Here is a 22,328-nt window from a genome sequence, read left to right on the forward strand (position 1 = left end):
GTTACAGTGCATGAAGGTCAAAATACACGGGTTCCCCTCACGTTGTGTTCTAAATGCGGTATTTGGAAGTCAAGGTCGAAGTAGAACGAAGTTGAGTAAAGTCGGAAGAGTTTTTCGAGAACCGGCTTCTTCGGCTCGGCTCACTAAAAGGAACCGGGCTCTTTCAGGTTGTTTTTGTTTATGACCAAATATTATGTAAAATGATGCACAAAATGACTTAAAGGAAGGGGGAATAGAACAAAAATGAAGAAGTAGTGAAAAGCTGAGAAAAAAACGAAACAAAAGGAGAGAAATAGAGAAAAAAAGAGAAGGAAAAATTCAGAAAAAAAGCCAGAAGAAAAGAAAGAAGCAATTAAAGGGGAAAAAAGGTAATAAATAACAAAAAAGCAAGAAAAAAGTAACAGCTAGGAAGAAATAAATGGGGGGAGGGGTGATAGGACAAACTATCACCAGGCACAAACTCCCAAAACCCCAGGCGAAGTGATAAGTCATTGTTATCTGCACAGACTGAAACCAAAGACACATTCCTAAGCAAAGGTGGTTTACGACACCCTTCTCTCAGAGTTTGCCCTCAAACACTGAAGTCAGATTTTAGAACAGGAATATATTGACTTTATATAAGATAAAACAGTGTATAAAATAGTATATAACTTCATTACCCAAGAACTATAAGGCCGGCATAACTCACCTGGGTTGTCAGGTGATGAGTTGAATGTTCACAAACATGGCCTCTAACTTCATTTTTTCCTTTTCTCTCTTTCTCTTTCTCTCTTCATACCCTTCGCGCTTTCTTTACTCTTTTCTCTTCTTCTGTCTTTCTATTTCTCTTTGGATTTCTTTCTTCCTCTCCCTTTCTTTTCCCCCTCTCTCACGACTCTTTATGTTTTGTTTCTCCCGCTCTCTCCCTCTCTCCTTTTCCCTCCCTCTTTCTCTTATTTCTTTCTCTTTTTCTTTCTCTTTAATGTACTAGTCCGGGCCCCGACAGAATGTTTGTTCTATCGTGTGGCCCCCGAGTTCAAATCAGTTTGACACCCCTGGTCTACAGCATGGTGGTGGGAATGTCATGGTTTGGGGCTCCATGAGTGCAATTGGAGTTTTTGGCACGTTTTAGGTTGCGATTTTTTGGCAAATTTTACAGGAAAATTCAAGGGTTAAGCAATCTTGTCTGTGATTAAAAAGCAGGATGTTGTCTCAGCACGCTCATTTTTGTTTTGGTAAAGATCGTACGGTATTTGTTGGAATTGTATTCGCAGAGTATGGATGATGGCAGGCCTCAGAAGGCGTTGCAGAAGCCTCCTCTCCGGCAAGAAACCAACATGGCCAACTTCTCCTACCGCTTCTCAATGTATAACATCAATGGTGAGCACACTTCTCATTCTTGGCTGTACTTGCTTCGGTATCTAAATCAGGGGTGGGCAAACCACTGCCTGCGGGCCACATGGTAATACTAAAAAAAATAAAACTTTGGTAATATCAAAAAAAAATCAACAAAAAATACAATTCCGGTAATACTACAAACATACTACAAAACTACTGTGAAAATACTACAATAATACAAGTACACTAATGCTACTAAAATCCTACCAAAATATTCGATATGCAACAACATTTCTACAATGGAAATACTAAAAAAAATACAAGTATGGAAATACTAAAAAAATACAAGTACGGTAATACTACAAAATACTACAAAAATACAAGTACGGTAATACTACAAAATACTACAAAAATACAAGTACGGTAATACTACAAAAATACTACAAAAATACAAGTACGGTAATACTACAAAAATACTACAAAAATACAAGTACGGTAATACTACAAGAATACTACAAAAATACAAGTACGGTAATACTACAAAAATACGACAAAAATACAAGAACGGGAATACTACAAGAATACAAGTACGGTAATATTACAAAAATACGACAAAAATACCACAAAAATACTACAAAAATACAAGTACGGTAATACTACAAAAATACTACAAAAATACAAGTACGGTAATACTACAAAAATACTACAAAAATACAAGTACGGTAATACTACAAAAATACTACAAAAATACAAGTACGGTAATACTACAAAAATACTACAAAAATACAAGTACGGTAATCCTACCAAAATACTACAAAAATACTGCAAAAATCCTGCAAAAATACAAGTACGGTAATACTACAAGAATACTACAAAAATACAAGTACGGTAATATTACAAAAATACGACAAAAATACTACAAAAATTCAAGTACGGTAATACTACCAAAATACTACAAAAATACAAGTACGGTAATACTACCAAAATACTACAAAAATATAAGTATAGTAATACTACAAAAATACTAACAAAACTCCTACAATGGAAATACTAAAAAAAATACTACATTGTAAATACGACAAAAATAAAAGTATGGTAATACCACAAAAATACTACAAAAATACAAGTACGGTAATACTACAAAAATATTACAAACATACTACAAAACTACTGTGAAAATACAACAAAAATACAAGTACGGTAATACTACCAAAGTACTATAAAAATACAAGTACAGTAATACTTCAAAAATACGACAAAAATACTACAAAAATACTGCCAAAATACAAGTACGTTAATACTACAAAAGTAGTACAAAAATACAAGTACGGTAATGCTACAAAATACTACAAAAATACGAGTACGGTAATACTACAAATATACTACAAAAATACAAGTACGGTAATACTACAAAAGTAGTACAAAAATACAAGTACGGTAATACTACAAAATACTACAAAAATACGAGCGGTAGTACTACAAATATACTACAAAAATACAAGTATGGTAATACTACAAATATACTACAAAAATACAAGTACGGTAATACTACAAAAATACTACATAAGTACAAATACGGTAATACTACAAAAATACTGCAAAACTACTGTGAAACTACTACCAAAATACAACTAAGTAACAATACAGAACAAAAAATCAAACCAAGTGCTTAAAAACATGGACCTCATTGATTATTTTGCATCCAAAAGAAATGTTACATGTACCTGCTCGCACGTACATTTATTCACAAACGGAAAAAAAGAGGGATCGATCTCCAAGATGGGCCCCGTGGCCCTATTTTCGGACCCTGCGCCTCCCGACTCCTAACACTTCCCATCCCTCATCTAGAAACCTCTCTTCTGGTTTCAGAGGCGCTGAACCAGGGCGACACGGTAGACCTGGACGCCCTCATGGCCGACCTGTGTACCATCGAACAGGAACTGAGCGGCGTTTCCAAGCCCAACTCTCGAAGTTCCAGCAAGCGCGTTGCCGGTGCGCGCAGTGCCGGCACCAAGAATCCCAGCGCCGGTGGAGGGGGAAGCAGCGGAGGTACGTTAGAAACCACAAACTCGACAGTAGGGCTGCACCATTTAGGAGAAAAAAACACCAAGTCCCCAGAGAGTTCTTTGCCATGGTGTGCCATCTCGGGAGCTTCAGTGACCAGTATGACGGAGTGTGTAGTAATATTACAAAAATACTAAAGAAATACGACAAAAGTACTACTGTGGAAATACTTGGACAGAAATCCTACGGAAATAGCACTACAGAAGTGCCATAATACAAAAATAGTACTGCAAAATATTACCTCAGGAATAAAAAAGTACAACGATAAAAATACTAAAGAAATAAGACAAAAGTACTACTATGGAAATACTAATAAAAATTACAGAAATGCTTCTAAAATACTACTTTGTAAATACTTCGACAGAATTCCTAGCAAGATACCACTATAGTGATACTACACAAATTCTACCATAGAAATACCACAAATATAAAACTACAGTTATATCACAAAAATAATTCTATGGAAATACAGTACTGTACAAACACTACCATAGACAAAAACAACTACAGAAATACTACAAAAATACTTCACTTGTACAATAAACATTCGACTTTAAAAATACAGCTCTACAAAAATAATACTCTCAAAATACTGCAAAAATACTCCAAAAGTAAAACGACTGTAAGACTACAAAAATAGTTCCAAAATACTGCAGATATGCAACAAAAGTTCTACAATAGAAATACTACAAAAATACTATTATGGAAATACCACAAAATAAAAACTACAGTAATATTACAAAAATACTATTGAAATAAAAGTACTACTATGGAAATACTAGCAAAAATTACGGAAATGCTACTAAAATACTACTTTGGAAATACTTCAACAGAATTCCTAGCTAGTTATACTACACAAATTCTACCATATAAATACTACAAAATTACCACAAAGATAAAACTACAGTTATATCACAAAAATAATTCAATGGAAATACAGCACTGCAAAAACATTACTAGAGAAATACGACAAAAAAAACCTACAGAAATACAACAAAAATACACACATGTACAATAAACATTCTGCTATGGAAATACAGCAGTACAAAAATAATACTCTGGAAATACTGCAAAAATACTCCTAAAGTAAAACGACAGTGAGACTACAAAAATAACTCCAAAATACAACATCTATGCAACAAAAGTTCTACAATAGAAATACTACAGAAAGACTTAAAAAATACTACTATGGAAATACTACATAATAAAAACTACATAAATACTACAAAAATACAAGTACGGTAATACTACAGAAATAGTACAAAAATACAAGTACGGTTATACTACAAAAATACTACAAACATAAAAGTACGGTTATACTACAAAAATACTACAAATTACAAGTACAGTAATACTACAAAATTACTACAAAAATACAAGTACGGTAATATAACAAAAAACAGATTTGGCTCATTTTTCTGCATTTTACATACACTTGAGGTACAATGGCAGAATTCATATCAGTTTATAGCAGCCCATTGACACAAAACCATCCTAGATCATAGGTAGAAACAGCTCAAAATAGCACAAAGTACGTGCTTGCAGCAAGATAGCAACTTCATTTTAGTCATCAAAGTCAACCGGAAAAAAAAATGTCTCTTGATTGGTGCTGGATTTTTCTTTGAAGGTCCTGAAAAATTGCCCTTGAAAGTGCTTGAAAAGTGCTTAAAAATGAAAATCACACGACGGAAATACTACTAAAATACTACTAAAACACTAGATACGCAACAACATTTCTACAATGGTAATACTGTCAGGTTCAACCCAACACTTGTAACAAAAACCTGTATACAAAAAGGACGCAGAGAATTATGTATAATTACTTGCAAGGGAAGCGAACGGAAAACTGCTTTTGGTTACAGTTCCTCCAACTCACTCCAAAGCAGCCTTCCCTCACCTTGCCTTTTATTCAGAAAAGGGTTAGGGGTTGGTTGAAGGTTGATTTTTTTCCATTGAAACCAGTTCTTGCACAACAACTTGTTATTTGAAATGTGACTGATTAACTCTCTTCATGCTATACTTCAGGAAAAGATCCTTGATCTGCAGGTCAAATCTGAAACTGATTCACACCATTTTATTCTCTCTTGCCAGGGTGTAGTGGAAGACTTTTGCTGAGAGAATATCTTATTTTGTAAGCACAATATCTCACAAGAAAACATATAACACACATAAATTATAGTAAAGTTGATGTACATCTCATCTCATCTCATTAGCTACACCGCTTATTCTCAGTAGGGTCGCGGGGGTGCTGGAGCCCATCCCAGCAATCATCGGGCAGTGGGCAGGGGACACCCTGAACTGGTTGCCAGCCAATCGCAGGGCACACGTGGACAGACAACTCACTCGCTCATTTACACCTAGGGACAATTTGGACCGACCAATTCACCTGAAATGCATGTTTTTGGAATGTGGGAGGAAACCGGAGTGCCCGGAGGAAACCCACGCAAGCACGGGGAGAACATACAAACTCCGCACAGGAAGTCTGGAGCTGGATTTGAACCCACGCAGGAGGTTCCCAAGACATGAACTGTGCCGCACATGCGCTAACCACTGCGCTGCCCACTTATGTACATTATTCCAACAAATACTAAAAAAAAATAAAACTATGGTAATATAACAAAAATCTACAAAAAATAAAATTCCGGTAATACGACAAACATACTACAAAACTACTGTGAAAATACTACAAAAATGCAAGTACGCTAAAATACTAAAATACTACCAAAATACTAGATATGCAACAACATTCATTCAATGGAAATACTAAAAAAAAGTACGGTAATACTACAAAAATACAAGTACGGTAATACTACAAATTTGACTCATTTTTCTGCATGTTATATACACTTGAGGCACAATGGCAGAATTCATATCAGTTTACAGCAGCCCATTGACACAAAACGATCGTAGATCATCGGTAGAAACAGCTCAAAATAGCACAAAGTACGTCTTCATTTTAGTCATCAAAGTCGTGTCGTTTAGACTTTAATGCGCGCCCTATTCTCCTGAAAATGCGGCAATTGGGATTTTCTAGGCCTGCATTGCACTTTCGTCTGTTCCATCGACCGTTTATCGAAAAAAATCCGATTCTGTTGACCGATACTCTGACTCATCAAACAGGAAGCGCCAATAGCAGCACTCGGGCATCCCCCGCCAACACCGTGCGGGGCGCCGGAGGCATCAACGTTCGCCAGGGGGCGCCCAACATCTCCCTGGACGACATCACCTCTCAGCTGGAGAAGGCCTCTCTCAGCATGGACGAGGCGGCCCGCCAGACGTCCTCCTCGTCCTCCGTCTCCTCCGCCACCTTGAGACGACCTTCGTCCGGGAGCGGGCACCAACATCGGCGAACGGGCTCGACGGGGGGCGCCAGCGAGCAGGAGGCGCCGTCCCAGCGCTCCAGCGTCAATTCGGCGTGTGCCTCGGCGTCCAGTATGGACTCCCTGGACATTGATAAAGGGACGACGGTTGGAGACGTGGATGGAACGAGCACCCCGACAGCACAGAAGCAAAACCAGACTTGCACAGAGGTACCAGTTTGCATATTCCGTGTATTTATATTTGTCTACCTCCAGATTATGCCAGGGATGTCAAACTCTGGCTCTGGGGCCGCATCTTGACTGTCTGTCCTCGGGCGGGCCGCATCCTTAAATGGTCTAAAGTAGCATTCGGTTAAGAATTTTGAGAGAAATGGCCTAGACCAGGAACTAGTTGCCATTTTTGACATACTATGGCGGGCTGGATTTCTCCAGTGCTGAAGAGCTCATTTCTTCCTCATGCCATGAGGTTCTCTAACTCCACCTGGGGGGGAAGGGGTTGAAGCCTACATTAAACCCCACCCCCACATTTGCATATTACCCTATTTTTATGACTGTGTATTTTCCGTAGCACTTTTTAAGTAATCTATATTCTATATCTTTTGTTTTATTATTTTATTTTTCAACACAAGGATACTGCTGGAAGTGTGAATTTCTCTACAGGGATGAATAAAGTTATCTATCCATCTATCTATTTATCTATCTCTATATCTCTCTCTCTATCTATCTCTATCTATCTCTATCTATGTCTAATCTATCCATCTCTATCTATCTATCTATCTATCTATCTATCTCTATCTATGTCTATCTATCTATCTCTATCTATGTCTATCTATCTCTGTATCTGTCTATATTTCTATCTCTCTATCTATCTCTATCTCTCTCTATCTCTATCCCTCTATCTATTCATCTACCTCTATAGCTATCTCTCTATCTATCTCTATCCTCTATCTATCTCTATCACTCTATCTATCTCTATCTTTCTATCTCTATCTCTCTAGCTATCACTCTATTGCTATCTCTCTATCTATCGCTATCCTCTATCTAGCTCTATCTATCTATCTCTATCCATCTATCTCTATCTATCTCTCTATCTCTATCCCTATCTATCTATCTATCTATCTATCTCTCTATATCTATCTATCTATCTCTCTATATCTATCTATCTATCTATCTATCTCTAGCTCTATCCCTCTATCTATTCATCTACCTCTATAGCTATCTCTCTATCTATCTCTATCCTCTATCTATCTCTATCACTCTATCTATCTCTATCTCTCTATCTATCACTCTATTGCTATCTCTCTATCTATCGCTATCCTCTATCTAGCTCTATCTATCTATCTCTATCCATCTATCTCTATCTATCTCTCTATCTCTATCCCTATCTATCTATCTATCTATCTATCTATCTATCTATCTCTCTATATCTATCTCTCTATCTCTCTCTATCTCTCTCTATCTATCTCTATCTATCCCTCTCTATCTATCTCTCTATCCATCTATTTCTATCTCTATCTATCTCTCTCTCTATCTATTTCTATCTATCTATCTTTATCTATCTATTTCTATCATATCTATCTATCCATCTATCTCTCTATCTTTCTCGATCCATCTCTCTATCTATCAAATCATCCAATTGTCTGATCTAGCCTGCGGGCCCTATGTTTGACATCCCTGGATGAGGCCCTCTAAAATGATGAAAAAAAATGTGGATTAGGTCAGTGTTTTTCAACCGTTTTTGAGCCAGTCACATTTCTTCCATTGAAAGAAATCTCGCGGAACACCACAAGTTGGTGCCGTTGCATCACCGGTCCAAGTAAATCCAGATGAGAGATCGCTTCCGCTAGACCGCACAGGCGCACGAATAATTTACTGTGCCCGCGACACACTGATTGAAAAACACTGGATTAGTTGACCTCACTCTGGTTGTTATTGACAAAGCATGTGAGTTGCGCACGAGTTTTCGACACAGCACATTTATTGTTTTTGCTGTTTAATCTTCTAAGCCGCCCGCTTCTGAATGACTCCTTTTCACACTCCTTTTTTTTCCACAATTATTTCGGCGAAAGTTCACAACTTTCTGTTCAGTCGGTGACTTTTCGGCATGCTCCGTGACCTGCATGTGTTTCTTTTGATATGTTTCCATCGTTTATGTTACCGGCATTCACGTTTCCAGCATGTCACACTGCGGCGCGTCAATGGTAAACCGGCTCGTCGGCAGCTCGACTTCACTCCGCAGGAGGGTGAAGTGGATCGGGCCACTGTAAGTGCATGGATGAGTTTCTGTCAATGTCTATGTGCATGTTATGCTAATTCTCAATGACTGATATTGTGACTGGAGACTGAATGTGCATGCATTGGCAACAACATCGGGTCAATTTGCTGACTCGCTGTGATCCAAAACGAGAACTTTACCCAAAATTCTGCTTTTGCAATACTATCAGTTTTGAGTTCTACTCGGACGCTTTACTATCTATCTACCTTGGTCATATCCCTTAAGAGGGGTGACCGACAGCAAGACAAACACATACAATAACAAAGAAAATAAAATTATAAAATAAAAACAATAGCAAAAAAACACACACAAACATTTTGGACCATGGCCAACCCAAATACCCAAACACCCAAAAAAGACAGGCACCTTGGAACCTAAGTTGGTCATGCTTTCGTCCCTCCAGATGAAACGGGACACAAGAAAGCGGCCATGTCACTCTGGCCAGGGTGACACAACACACTTCTGTTCAAAAGCAGGGCCCGACAGCTTTCGCTGGTTTACCCCTGCCGCATCATACGGGTGCCCAGTCCATCCCTTAGAACATGTTCAAACATCTCACTATCCTTTCACAACACCTCTCCACTCATTCCTATCACCAACAAGAGCTCTAGCTTCCATTATATTTAGACCTCTTTCCTGCAGTGCACTCATAACACCATCCATCCACGTCGATCGTGTCCTTCCTCTTGGTCTCCTTCCATTGACTTCTGCTCTGTAGATCCTCTTCAACATCCGATCCTCACCCATCCTCTCCATGTGTCCAGACCAACCGAGTACTCTCTCATCCACACGCTTGCTCAGTTCCGCTACTACTCCAGTTCTGTCTCTCACAATTTCATTTCTCAATCTATCCAATCTTGTCACTCCTAACATACTCCTCAAACACTTCATCTCAAAAACGTTGAATTCCATTCTCAAATCTGCGTTCAGGCTCCAAGTCTCTGCACCATACAACACAGTCGGGACAATCACACTCTCATACAGTCCCCTCTTAACATCCATACTCATCACTCTCCTCAGAGCACTCAAAACCTTGCTTCCTTGATTCACTCTGTGCAATACCTCACACTCCATTCCACCAACCGCAGCCACATCACAACCCAAGTACCTAAAGCTTTCTACTTCTTCCAGCACTTTACTAAAGAATATAATTTCAGTTGATAGTTACTCCATTTAAAAAGAAATTACATTGCACCCCCAGATTATTAGCCAAAAGTAGTGTGTTACTCTGAAACTATCTCGTTACAAAATACCGTGTACAGTCACAAAAAAGAGTACATTTCTGCAGAGCGTTTATTATGTTTTATTGAACAAAACCGAAAAAAACTTTAACACGATGAAGTCTGTCTACAGCTTATACAGCAATGTAAAATTTTCCCCTCAAAATATAGCCATCAAAAGCCATACCCCTGGCAACAAAAGTGAGTACACCCCAGACGTTTTGGAGCGTCATCAATTTTGTTAGCTTCTTTTGAATCTTTCTTCTGGGGCTGAGGTTTTGGCTTGATTTCTAACCACTTATCCATTTTTCTTGTCTTCTCTGTGCGTCTACTTTGGAAAATGATATGCAAAAACCTTATAATATTCGGGAAAAGAGAGATAGATGGATAGAGAGATAGATAGATAGAGATAGATAGATGGATAGAGAGAGATAGAGGGATAGAGATTGATAGAGGATAGATAGAGAGATAGAGATAGATAGAGATAGATAGATAGATAGATAGACATAGAGAGATAGATAGTCATAGAGAGATAGATAGATAACTTTATTCATCCCAGTAGGGAAATTCACACTCCCAGCAGTATCCGTGTGTTGAAACATAAAATAATAAAATAAAAGATATAGAATATAGAGTATTTAAATAGTGCTACGGAAAATATACACCGTCATAAAAATAAGGTAATATGCAAATGTGGGGGTGGGGTTTCATGTGGGCTTAGTCCCCCGGGTGGAGTTAAAGAGCCTCGTGGCATGAGGAAGAAATTATTTCCTCAGCACTGGAGAAATCCGGCCGGATCATAAATTTCTGAGTAAGTCAAAAATAGCAGTTAGTTCCTGGTCTAGGCCATTTCTCTCGAAATTCTTAATTTTTAAAACAAAGGCAAACCGAATGCTACTTTAGACTATTTAGGGATGCGGCCCGCCCGAGGATAGACAGACAGGCAGGATTTGGCCCCAGAGCCAGAGTTTGACATCCCTGGCATAATCTGGAGGTAGACAAGTCCGGAAGCACGAAGTTATTCGATGCAGGCTTCTGATTGGCTGCCGAGTATGCACATTTCCAAACGGACCGAAATTCCGAAATTTTCCAAACTGAACCAAGATTTCGAAATCGGAATAAAGCAATATCTATCTGAAAAATAATCTTTGTTTTTTTAAGTGACAAGATTGGCAGAGGTATATTCTGAAACTCATTTGCATCATTGTGCAAAAGTGGCCATTTAAAGACGATTTTTGACCTTCCTTTTTTTAGACATTGTGAAAGAGTTGTAAATGTTTGACTTCCCTTCTAGGAGTCGATCCATGATTGCACACTACATCATTTCAGACTCTGGTGGTACCATTAAAAAAACTGGAACTGAGCACTAAATCGCACAAGATATGCATTCAATTTTTAGAGCGCTAAATTGACACAGTGCTTTTGAGGTTATTGCTAAAATTTTGACCCAAAACCGAAGCTTCCCTATTTGTGAGCAGTGTATGAATGTTAACCCTTCAAGAATGACCAGACATTGATTTCTATTTTCCTCCCACTCTTCTTTTCCTTTCTCACCCGAAGCATTCCTATCTGGATCAAGAAACCTCGCTTATACTGAAAAGCATAGCTGGAAAGCCTTCTCACCTCCTGACTAAGGTGATGACATACTTATTTGTTTTCTCCGCTGTATTCAACTTCTTCTTTGCATGTCACAGATCTACAGTGGCTTGCGAAACTCTTTGGCCCCCTTGAACTTTGTGACCTTTTGCCCACATTTCAGACTTCGAACATAAAAATATAAAACTGTCATTTCTTGTCAAGCATCAACAATAAGTGGGACGCAATAAATGAATGAAAACTTCAAAATCAATTATGAAGTGGGACACACTTTGTTGGATATTTTCAACTTTTTCAACGTAAAAGCGACACAGCTCATCACCCTAAACACATCTTCCCCACTGTCAAACATGGTGGTGGCAGCATCATGGTTTGGGCCTGCTTTTCTTCAGCAGGGGCAGGGAAGATGGTTAAAATTGATGGGAGGACGGATGGAGCCAAATACAGGACCATTCTGGAAGAAAACCTGACGGAGTCCTCCAAAGACCTGAGACTGGGACGGAGATTTGTCTTTCAACAAGACAACGATCCAAAACATAAAGCAAAAACTACAATGGAATAGTTCACCAAAAAAACATATCAAGGTGTTAGAATGGCCAAGTCAAAGTCTAGACCTCAATCAAATTAAGAATCTGTGGAAACAACTGAAAACTGCTCTTCACAAACACTTTCCATCCAACTTCACTGAGCTTAAGCTGTTTTGCAAGGAGGAATGGGCCAAAATATCAGTTTCTCGATGTGTAAAACTGATAGGGACATATCTCGAGTAATCCTAGCAAAAGGTGGCGCAACCTGCTATTGAATCATTTTGCACATTTTTAAAATCTGAAATGTGGCAAAAAGTTACAAAGGGGGCCAAATAGTTTCACAAGCCATTTGTATGATGTGTTTTTGACATTGATCCCTTTATCTGAATCAACTTGCGGATGTGTGCTGTACTTATACTGTGAAATGTCGCAATTCCTTGCTTATTACTATTGAAAGTGTTGTGAAATGACAAAATTTACTACCTGTGGTCCTTAAAGGTAATCCCAAATTGTTGAAGATGCAAAATGGAAGAAAACAATACATGGTTTTTGCATAAAATCTATCCATTTGTTGGTATGTTCCAATTATTATAATCCAATTTATAGACCGTATCCTGAGCTGTGCAGCATCGGAGAAACACCAGCACCTTAGCAAGCCAGTCGCCATATTTTTTAAATGTGAATTTTTGATCGTTTTTGTGGAGAATGGCTAAACAAAAAACACTGAGTGCCGCCAATGGGAGGCTAACCGGGACGGATCATTGCAAAGCGTCTGCAGCCTCAGCTAAAAACTGCGAGACTAACCGGGAACCATAAGAAAACTTGGGCAACAAAGAAGGCCAGGAATAAACCAAGGGACGCGGTAAAACCGCTAACCCCAAGCTAGCAGATCAAAAACACCCAATGAACAGTCAGGCTAACTAGGATTCAACAACGAAAACGGGCTACGGTACTAAAAGCAGGAATAAACCAACAGACACAGCAAAACTGATGCTAACGCCAGGCTAGCCGGACAAACAACACACAGTGGGTAGCCAACGAGCACTAACCGGGAACAAACAAAACAGGAAATCCATCGGCAGCCCCCAGGCTAACAAGAAGCTAGCCAATAGTTACACGCACGGCAAAAAATGCAAACATAAAGCCACAATCGCCTACCTCCAAGCAGAAATGAGCAGTGTGCAATGTCTGTTAACTACAATCGCTGTCTGTTTTGGAGCTGGCCTCACTTGTGGTGTTAATGGGAATCACTATTTTTTGTGTGTATTGTGTTCCTCCAATGATGTCATGGCTCTACTGCAAACAAACCGGATGGGTCAACTTTTAGACTCAATTTCTTGACTCCTTGGCAGAGGTATATTCTGAAACGCATTTGCATCATTGTGCAAAAGTGGCCATTTAAAGACGATTTTTGACCTTCCTTTTTTTAGACATTGTGAAAGAGTTGTAAAAGTTTGACTTCCCTTCCAGGAGTCGATCCATGATTGCACACTACATGTTCTGTGCCTAATTTAAAAAATGTATGTTTGGGAATACCCTTAAGCATTACTTGTATAGTAGTATGCCAAGTATAAGGAGAGAAGATGTCAATGGACTTTGAACTTGCAAGGAGAACAGGGAGCGAAGCCAAACCTCGGATAAGGGTTTCCAACCTGTTCTAAAGGCCCTTTCCTGAACCCTTTCTTTTAATCATCTCTCTTAGGTTACTAAAGCAACTTCTTCTTGAAGGGTGTGGGAATCAAAGAGCAGATACATGATTGGACAGCTGTGACAACAATGTAAACAGTTCATAATAGTCAAAAACACAAACAACCTTGCTCCATAATAATCGAAAAAAAGGAACTGGCATCCTATGTAATGTCCTTTGCGGGTGTCCATAAGATTTAACCCTTTAATGTTCTGACGACTGTTGGACTTTTGAGAAACAAATACGTGTCTGTACAATATTACCAGTTATGGAAATCGGTCAGGTAAAATTTTGTTGGAAAGCTTCAACTCTTAGGATTCAAGATAAGCTAACCATTTCAAAATATACTTATCAGAGAAACACCACGAATAATCTGGAGATCTCAAGATACCTGTAAACTATAAGTCCCCTGGAAGTCAGTTTATGAGATCATTCTTTGCAAACAATATTGACTCAAAAACACAATTTAAAAAAAAATCCGCCTAAAAGCATTCTTGCATCATTTGACGATCCTTGTTGTAATCAGTTCGTTTCCCCCCATAACTTCCCTTTAAAAATTATCATGAGCTTATTTCCAATATGGTTGTTAGCCTCCGACCTTTTGATTGATACCACTTTCGGCCAATCGTTTTTCATGATCCACATTTGCTGGTAAAAATGATATTGCCTCATTTAGCTCCAAATATCTTTAGCCAGTAGTAATTAATTCAAATAATGATTGATACATTGGTTAGCCTGAAAGTCGGCTCATGAGATCATTCTTTGCAAACATGGAGTTGTTTCATCCAGGAAGTGAACGTGGAAAACATTGACTCAAAAACACAATGAAAAAAAATCCGCCTAAAAGCATTCTTGCATCATTTGACGATACTTGTTGTAATCAGTTCGTTCCCCCCATAATTTCCCTTTGAAAGTAAAAATTCTCATGAGCTGATTTCCAATATGGTTTTTAGCCTCTCACCTTTTGATTGACACCACTTTCGGCCAATCGTTTTTCATGATCCACATTTGCCTGTATTTGCCTGTAAAAATGATATTGCCTCATTTAGCTCCAAATATCTTTAGCCAGTAGTAATTGATTCAAATAATGATTGACACATTGGTTAGCCTGCTAGTCGGCTCATGAGATCATTCTTTGCACACATGGAGTTGTTTCATCCAGGAAGTGAACGTGGAAAACATTGACTCGAAAAAAAATCCGCCTAAAAGCATTCTTGCATCATTTGACGATCCTTCTTATAATCAGTTAGTTTACCCCTATAATCGCCCTTTAGAATAGAATAGAATATACCTTTATTGTCATTGTTACAAAATGGGTTAACATATTGTGACAACGAAAGTGGGCATGACACTCCAGTTTCACACATTCACAGTGAGGTAAAGAAACCAAGAAGATAAGGAACAGAGAATATAAGGTTATAAAACAAGGAGGGTAAGGTTATAGTTATAATTTACACAAGAAATTCTCATGAGCTGATTTCCAATATGGTTGTTAGCCTCCGACTTTTTGATTGACACCACTTTCGGCCAATCGTTTTTCATGATCCACAGCCTGAGTTTCCTTGTATGAGCGTGTATTGATAAAACTGATATCGCCTCATTTAGCTCCAAATATCTTTAGCCAGTAGTAATTGATTCCAATGATGATTGACACATCAGTTAGCCAATGAAAGTTTGAAAAGAACGGCACATAGATACACACTTTTTTTTTTTTTTAATTAAACCCCGAAATAAACTTGCGTAAAGCCATTCGTGATTCATTTTTACGCACTATTATGCGCAAGTGTGTACAATCTTTGATTTGACTTCTTGGAAGAGCAGTCAAACATTTACAACTCTTTCAAAACGTCTAAAAAAAACTGGCCAAAATAAAATACACAGTTGCAGAGGTTTTATAGTTGTAAACTAGTCGTCGCCGAATGGCCAAGAACTACTCTTGGAAAAACTTGTAAAATACTACGTTTAGTTTTTCGGGTTGCGATCAAATTTGACAAGGTACCATTAGAAGTTAATCTCCAATTTTGTAGACAATAAACACAGTGAGTGAAGTAGGAAGGATCCTCTCTGCGTTCGTGTTTTGATATACGGCAAGAGGAACAAAGGAAGACAGTGTCAGGACCACAACGGAACCAGGACCCGATTGCGTTACGTTTCTCACAAGTTTTATTCAAGGAAAGAGGAAGGGCTGCGTCCACGATCCGGCGGGAAGCAAGTCGCTCTCGTACTCTGATTGATCTATGGCAAGAGGAACAAAGGAAGACAGTGTCAGGACCAGAACGGAAACAGAACCCGATTGCGTTAAGTTTCTCACAAGTTTTATTCAAGGAAAGAGGAAGGGCTGCGTCCACGATCCGGCGGAAAGCAAGTCGCTCTCGTACTCTGATTGTGATCCGAACACGGAAGTGGATCTTCCGTAGCGAGCGATGGAGGTGTCAGGGACGGAAAAACAGGTCGAAACCAGGGACAGGAGAACAAAAACGTGGTCGGGGTCAGAAACGGGTCGTAAGCCGGGACAGCAGACTTGGTCGGGATCAAAAACAGGTCGTAACCGGAGACAGACGGGATAGCAGACGTGGTCGGGATCAAAAACGGGTCGTAACCGTAGACAGACGGGAGCAAAAACGGGGCAGGTGGGGGTCAAGGTTGAAAAAGGCTTGCCTAGTATACACTGAGGTTCGCAGACAGACTGACAACAGGGGACAGATAGGAGTGGGTTTCAATAGGGAAAGGGATCCAATCAGAGTCCGAGGCAGTTGGTGGCACAGGTGATTCACATCGGCAATCATGACAGACAGGGATTTGAACGGGGGTTCAATTTTAGAACCCTTCTAACAAAAAAGGACAAGCTGTGCGGTGTTTCTGAGCTGAGTACCGCAAGGACTAGTAGAGTGTAAATAGTAGACCGGGTCAAGGAGGTAAGAGGCTTAGGGCGCAGTCCCCGGTATCCCTACCTCACTTCTTCAAATATTCAACACCGTACGGGATTTCTCCCCCCTTGTCTTTGTGCATTAGTTTTCAGGTCAGTCCTGGTCACGCTCCCCTCCCACCCCCAAGCTCCGATTGGTGGAGAGACAATCGTGGAAATGGAGCACATTGGGTTGGCAGTATCCTCTTTTGTGGGTGTCCCCCACAAACCATTGAGTGAGGGAGAGGGAGGGAAATGAGAAGGCAACAAGGGGGAGGACCATCCTTCTTCACTCGTGTTGATAGTCAAGTTCTGTTCATTTCTTCTGGAACCTTTGGATCTTTGCTATTTTTCTGAGCTTATCCCACGCTCAGCAGGAGCTTGCTAGTTCTCCGGGGATCTCCTGGTATTGTCTCGCCTTCCTCAACCAAGGGATCAAAGGGAGCTCTGTAAGAATCGAGCGAACACCCACCGATTTGGTATATTCGAGCGAGGGATGGGACCGATGTCGGTGAGATTTGGCTTTGTGTGATCAATTATTCGCCCGAGACACGAGGACGGGATTTGTCGGCAATCTCCAGGATGGAGGTGATGGCGTCTTGTTGGAGAGGGCAGGTCAGTGAAGCCAAGGCTCGGACGAAGAAAACAGTAGGCAGCCAAAGTAGTCGAGAGTCATAATTCTTTAATGAGGTTTAGATAGTAGAGTCGGAATCATCTCCAAGATGGCTACAACGTACGGGAACGCTTAGAAACCGTCCTTCTTTTTGAACCTTTCAGGAGGAGCACGCGGCCAAGCTGAAGGCGGAGAAGATCCGGGTGGCCCTGGAGAAAATCAAAGAGGCTCAGGTGAAAAAGGTAAGGGGCCCCGCCGCCTTTGCGCCTTTGATTTTTCGAAGCCTCTCTCGCCCCGCCGGCTGCGTTCGGCTTTCCTTTGTGAACTTCATTCATAGAGGGGAAAGTAGGTCAATGCAGCATTCGACTGTGAGCGTGCATTCGCCAGAGGTTGGGAAGAAAGGGGAAGACTACGCGTCGCCGTGGAAAAATGGCATTCGTTTGGAGACGATTTTTCAGAATAAAAGATTGGTTACTGGAGGGTCGCGCAGCTGCCATGTCGGGGCTCCGTTTTAGTCAGCAGACTTTCCAGCAGCTCAGTGTTATTTAGCTCTTTTTGTGATTTATTGTTTTAAGTGTCTGCTTCTATCTTCGGTGTTTTTCGTCCTGTTTGACAACGACACTTTGGATTACTTTCTATCCTATGGTTATGGGTTTTAACGCACAAAAATGCGGTTATTCGAGGAATCAACTCCTTGCCCTGAAGAATTCTCGTGCCGGCGTGATGAGGGGGCCCTATCGTGAATGCAGAGCCGGAGCTAAAGTGAAGGATAAGCGGCTAGCGGCAATATAAGTCTTCGGTACCGTCCGTAATCATGGGAAATGTGAACTCTCTACCAAATAAGACCGACGAACTGGCTGTGCTGGTGAAAAACATCAAAGGGCACAGCGAGTGCAGTTTGCTGTGTTTTACGGAAACATGGCTCACGTCTAGCAACCCGGACGCTAACGGAGAGCTACCCGGGTTCAGCGCTGTTAGGACAGACAGAGACACAAAAGACTCGCTATCTACGTGAACACGAGGTGGTGTAACCCTGGGCACAAAGATTTCCATCTGCTGCAGGGACGTCGAACTTTTGGCCTAGCGTGTGACGTCACCCACTCCGCTGTTGCTAAACTACAACACAGCACCCCGAGGCCATCCTGTTAGTCTGTTAATGATCAACACAAGGATACTGCTGAAAGTGTGAATTTCCCTACGGGGATGAATAAAGTATCTAATAATAATAATAATAATAATTTCCTTGTATTGTCATTCTGTGTAACAATGTACACAGAACGAAATGTCGATTGCATCTGACCCGATGCAGCCGCAGCCAAGAGAGGGCGCCGCCGACCACTTTTTAAGTCTTAGGAATGACTCGGCCGGGGCGCGAACCCGAACCTCCCAGTCTCAAAGCGGGCGCCTTACCATCTAGGCTACTGAGCTGGTATCTTTGTGCATTTCAAAGCAGTGATAGAAGACAGTATTCAAGTGTAAAGCACAATGTCAAGCGCTTTAGGAGGTCTTTTAATTACCGTATTTTCCGCACTATAAGGCGCACCTAAAAGCCTTTATTTTTTTCAAAAGCTGACCATGCGCCTTATAATCCAACTAACTTGCAGCCGCCGACTCGATTTTCCCCCGAACGCCAAGTAGTCCGCGGTGTATGCTGGGATTTATTTACCGGCGTTTCATTGGCTAACCCATGTGTCAATCATCATTTGAATCGATCACTATTGGCTAAAGTTATTCGGAGGTCAAGGGGCGGATCCTTTTTATCATTTACAGGCTGGCATTGGCTTGAACGGCAAAACAAAGCCTGCAATTGGCCGAAAAAGATGAACGCGTATAGCACGTGGTTGACGGCATACAGAAAGCATTTTTTTACTATTCTGTATTTGTAAATATTTAATTCTCCTGGATTTACTAAACTCACGGATATAAGAGGACCATGGCTGCACATTATTATTGAACACAACGACTTCGGTGAGCTACTCCGGCTATATATTTTCCCTGTATCTTGTTTCAGACTGAACTCGATGTTTCTGTGATAAGCGGTGCAGATAATGGACGGAATGGAGTGTCTATTTTTAAATTCAACTCAATTCCAAGTGTTTATTGTCATATGCACAGTAAAGTTGCGAGCGAAAAAGAAAATAGAAACTAAGGAATGGTTGGCATTTCTTGAATCCCAAGACTTTAACCTTCCGAATGATGGAACGATGCATTTGAGTGACATCTTACGGACACCGCATTCGCACGTGTTCTCGACACGTATTTGCGTCTTTGCAAGCTTTGGGAATGTTAAGGGGGTAATCAGTTGGACTGAACCATCTGACTGTTTTGTCCACGTTCCCATTGTAGCGCCTTATAATCTGGTGCGCCTCATGTATGTCAAATATAGGACCAAAAACTTTTTTCGGGGTGCGCCCTATAAACCAGTGCGCCTTATAGTGCGGAAAATACGGTAATCTTAGTTGGTTCACCACTCCTGGCAAGGTTTGCCATTTTTCAGATTTCTCAATTTGTGGATAATGGCTCTGACAGTGGTTCGATGGAGCCCTACAGCCTTGGAAATGGCTTTGGCACTTCTATTTTTATGAATTCTTCTTCGTCCACGGATTCAATCGAAGTGATTTCTTAAGTGGTGCAAATCAGTTTTGTGTGTAACCTACGGAATTGAACTCAGCTTTCCCAAAACTATGTTTCACATAGAACCAAGATAGGTTTTGATTCCTTTTTTTAATGCCTTAAAAATGGAATCATCATTTTTCAAACTGCATTTTCTATTTCCTTTTGGTTTTCTCTCTGCGATATTAAAATTGGTTTCAGGAACAGGGAACTACTTTTTCACAGTTCAGATGAATCGATGAAACCTTGCTCTGGCAACTATCTAATACTCGTCATCGTGATTTCCTCTTTGGTTTCCACAGCTGGTGATCAGGGTGCACATGTCTGATGAGAGTTCCAAGACCATGATGGTGGACGAGAGGCAGACGGTCAGGCAGGTTCTGGACAGCCTGCTGGACAAGTCACACTGCGGCTACAGCCCGGACTGGTCTCTGGTGGAAACCATTAGTGAGCTGCAAATGGGTAAGGGGACGAATCCAATTGGAGAATGTGGAGTATGCATGCAAGTCTAGGCTCAAGTCATGTTTATTTGTATAGCCCTTTATCACAAGGACCACAGATTACAGATTATTCTACAGACTACAGACTATTATGACACCATTCCCTGATCTAAAACCGACATGAGGGCAAGGAAAAACCCAAAAACCTCAGGATGAGTCAAGTCAAGTCATGTTTATTTGTATAGCCCTTTATCACAAGGACCACAGACTATTCTACAGACTACAGACTATTATGACACCATCCCCTGATCTAAAACCGACATGCGGGCAAGGAAAAACTCAAAAACCTTAACATGAGTCAAGTCAAGTCATGTTTATTTGTGAAGCCCTTTATCACAAGGACCACAGATCAGATTATTCTACAGACTACAGACTATTCTGACACCTTCTCCTGATCTAAAACCGACATGAGGGCAAGGAAAAACTCAAAAACGTCAGGATGAGTCAAGTCCTGTTTATTTGCAACGCCCTTAATCACAAGGAGACTCAAAGGGCTGCACAGACCACAGACTATTAAAGACTACAGACTATTATGACACCATCCCCTGATCTAAAACCGAAATGAGGGCAAGGAAAAACTCAAAAACCTCAGGATGAGTCAAGTCAAATATTTATTTGCAGCTGTCTCACACAAATGAATCGCTAAAAAATCATGCGTTGTGATTTCTGTATTTTTCTTTTTAGTTTATCTCTCACAGTGGACATGCATCTACGATGACAATTTCTAAGTGGGAGAAATAGCAAAATAGCGGGGTGTTCAAATATTTATTTGCAGCTGTATCACACAAATAGATCGCTAAAAAATCATGCTTTGTGATTTCTGGATTTTTCTTTTTAGTTTATCTCTCATTTTGGACATGCACCTACAATGAAAATGTCTAAGTCTTCACTGGATCTAACCTCTGATGAAAAGGACCCAGTATGAGTCTTCCTTAAACAGTTCCAGGCTTAAGTGCCTCGTACAGTAAAAGCTTTACCCCCAAATGATGTTTCCGCCCCAATGCTTGTCACTCCTGCTAAATCTGAACAAATCACAGAAAGAGACAATCTCCTGACAACTGTTTCTCCATTATCCTTCTTTTTCTCAGAACGCATTTTCGAGGATCACGAGAATTTGGTGGAGAATCTGTTGAACTGGACGCGGGACAGTCACAACAAGCTGATGTTTATAGAGCGCATCGAAAAATACGCGCTCTTCAAGAACCCGCAGGTACTCGAACGCAACAGCGCCACACACTGGTCACGCAAATAGTGAATTCCTACTCCGTGTTGCCTGCATTGCTTAGAGCAGGGGTGTCAAACTCAATTTACCTCGGGGGCCACAGGATAGAACAAACATTCCCTCGGGGGCCGGACTAGTAGATTAGAGAGAAAGAAAGAGAGAAAGAAATAAGACAAACCGAAAGAGAGAAAAAGAGGGTGGGACAAAGAAAGAGAGAAAGGGAGAGAGAGAGAGAAAAAAAGAAAAAAGAGAGAGAGAGAACGTGAAACGTGAGAAACAAGAGATAAAGACAAATAATGAGAGAGGGGGAAAGAAAGAGAGAGAAAGAAAAATATCCAAAGAGAAATAGAAAGAGAGGAGAGAAAAAAGAAGGAGAGAAAGAGAGAATGGGAGAAGGAGAGAATGGGAAAGCAAGAGAGAGAAAAAGAGAGACAAGAGAGAGAGAGAAGGAAGAATGGAAGAGAGAGCA

The 22,328-nt window shown here is 40.4% G+C and overlaps 1 protein-coding gene across 3 annotated transcripts in view; it reads left to right on the forward strand.

The window, feature by feature from the left end:
- raph1b (Ras association (RalGDS/AF-6) and pleckstrin homology domains 1b) overlaps positions 1-22,328 on the forward strand; it is a 112,939-nt gene that overhangs the window by 72,583 nt on the left and 18,028 nt on the right. The window contains exons 4-11 of one of the 3 annotated variants that reach the window (XM_088330465.1): positions 1,254-1,359; positions 3,187-3,366; positions 6,502-6,911; positions 8,878-8,964; positions 11,757-11,831; positions 17,689-17,766; positions 20,440-20,599; positions 21,726-21,847. In XM_088330465.1, the coding sequence (XP_088186591.1) occupies positions 1,254-1,359; positions 3,187-3,366; positions 6,502-6,911; positions 8,878-8,964; positions 11,757-11,831; positions 17,689-17,766; positions 20,440-20,599; positions 21,726-21,847 (1,218 nt within the window). The remainder of the gene's footprint in view (positions 1-1,253; positions 1,360-3,186; positions 3,367-6,501; positions 6,912-8,877; positions 8,965-11,756; positions 11,832-17,688; positions 17,767-20,439; positions 20,600-21,725; positions 21,848-22,328) is intronic. The other 2 variants (XM_088330466.1, XM_088330467.1) reach the window with 2 other exon arrangements.

This window comes from Urocampus carinirostris, chromosome 3 (genome assembly GCF_059441175.1).
Source record: "Urocampus carinirostris isolate Australia breed hairy pipefish chromosome 3, RoL_Ucar_1.0, whole genome shotgun sequence".
NCBI classification, from domain to species: domain Eukaryota; kingdom Metazoa; phylum Chordata; class Actinopteri; order Syngnathiformes; family Syngnathidae; genus Urocampus; species Urocampus carinirostris.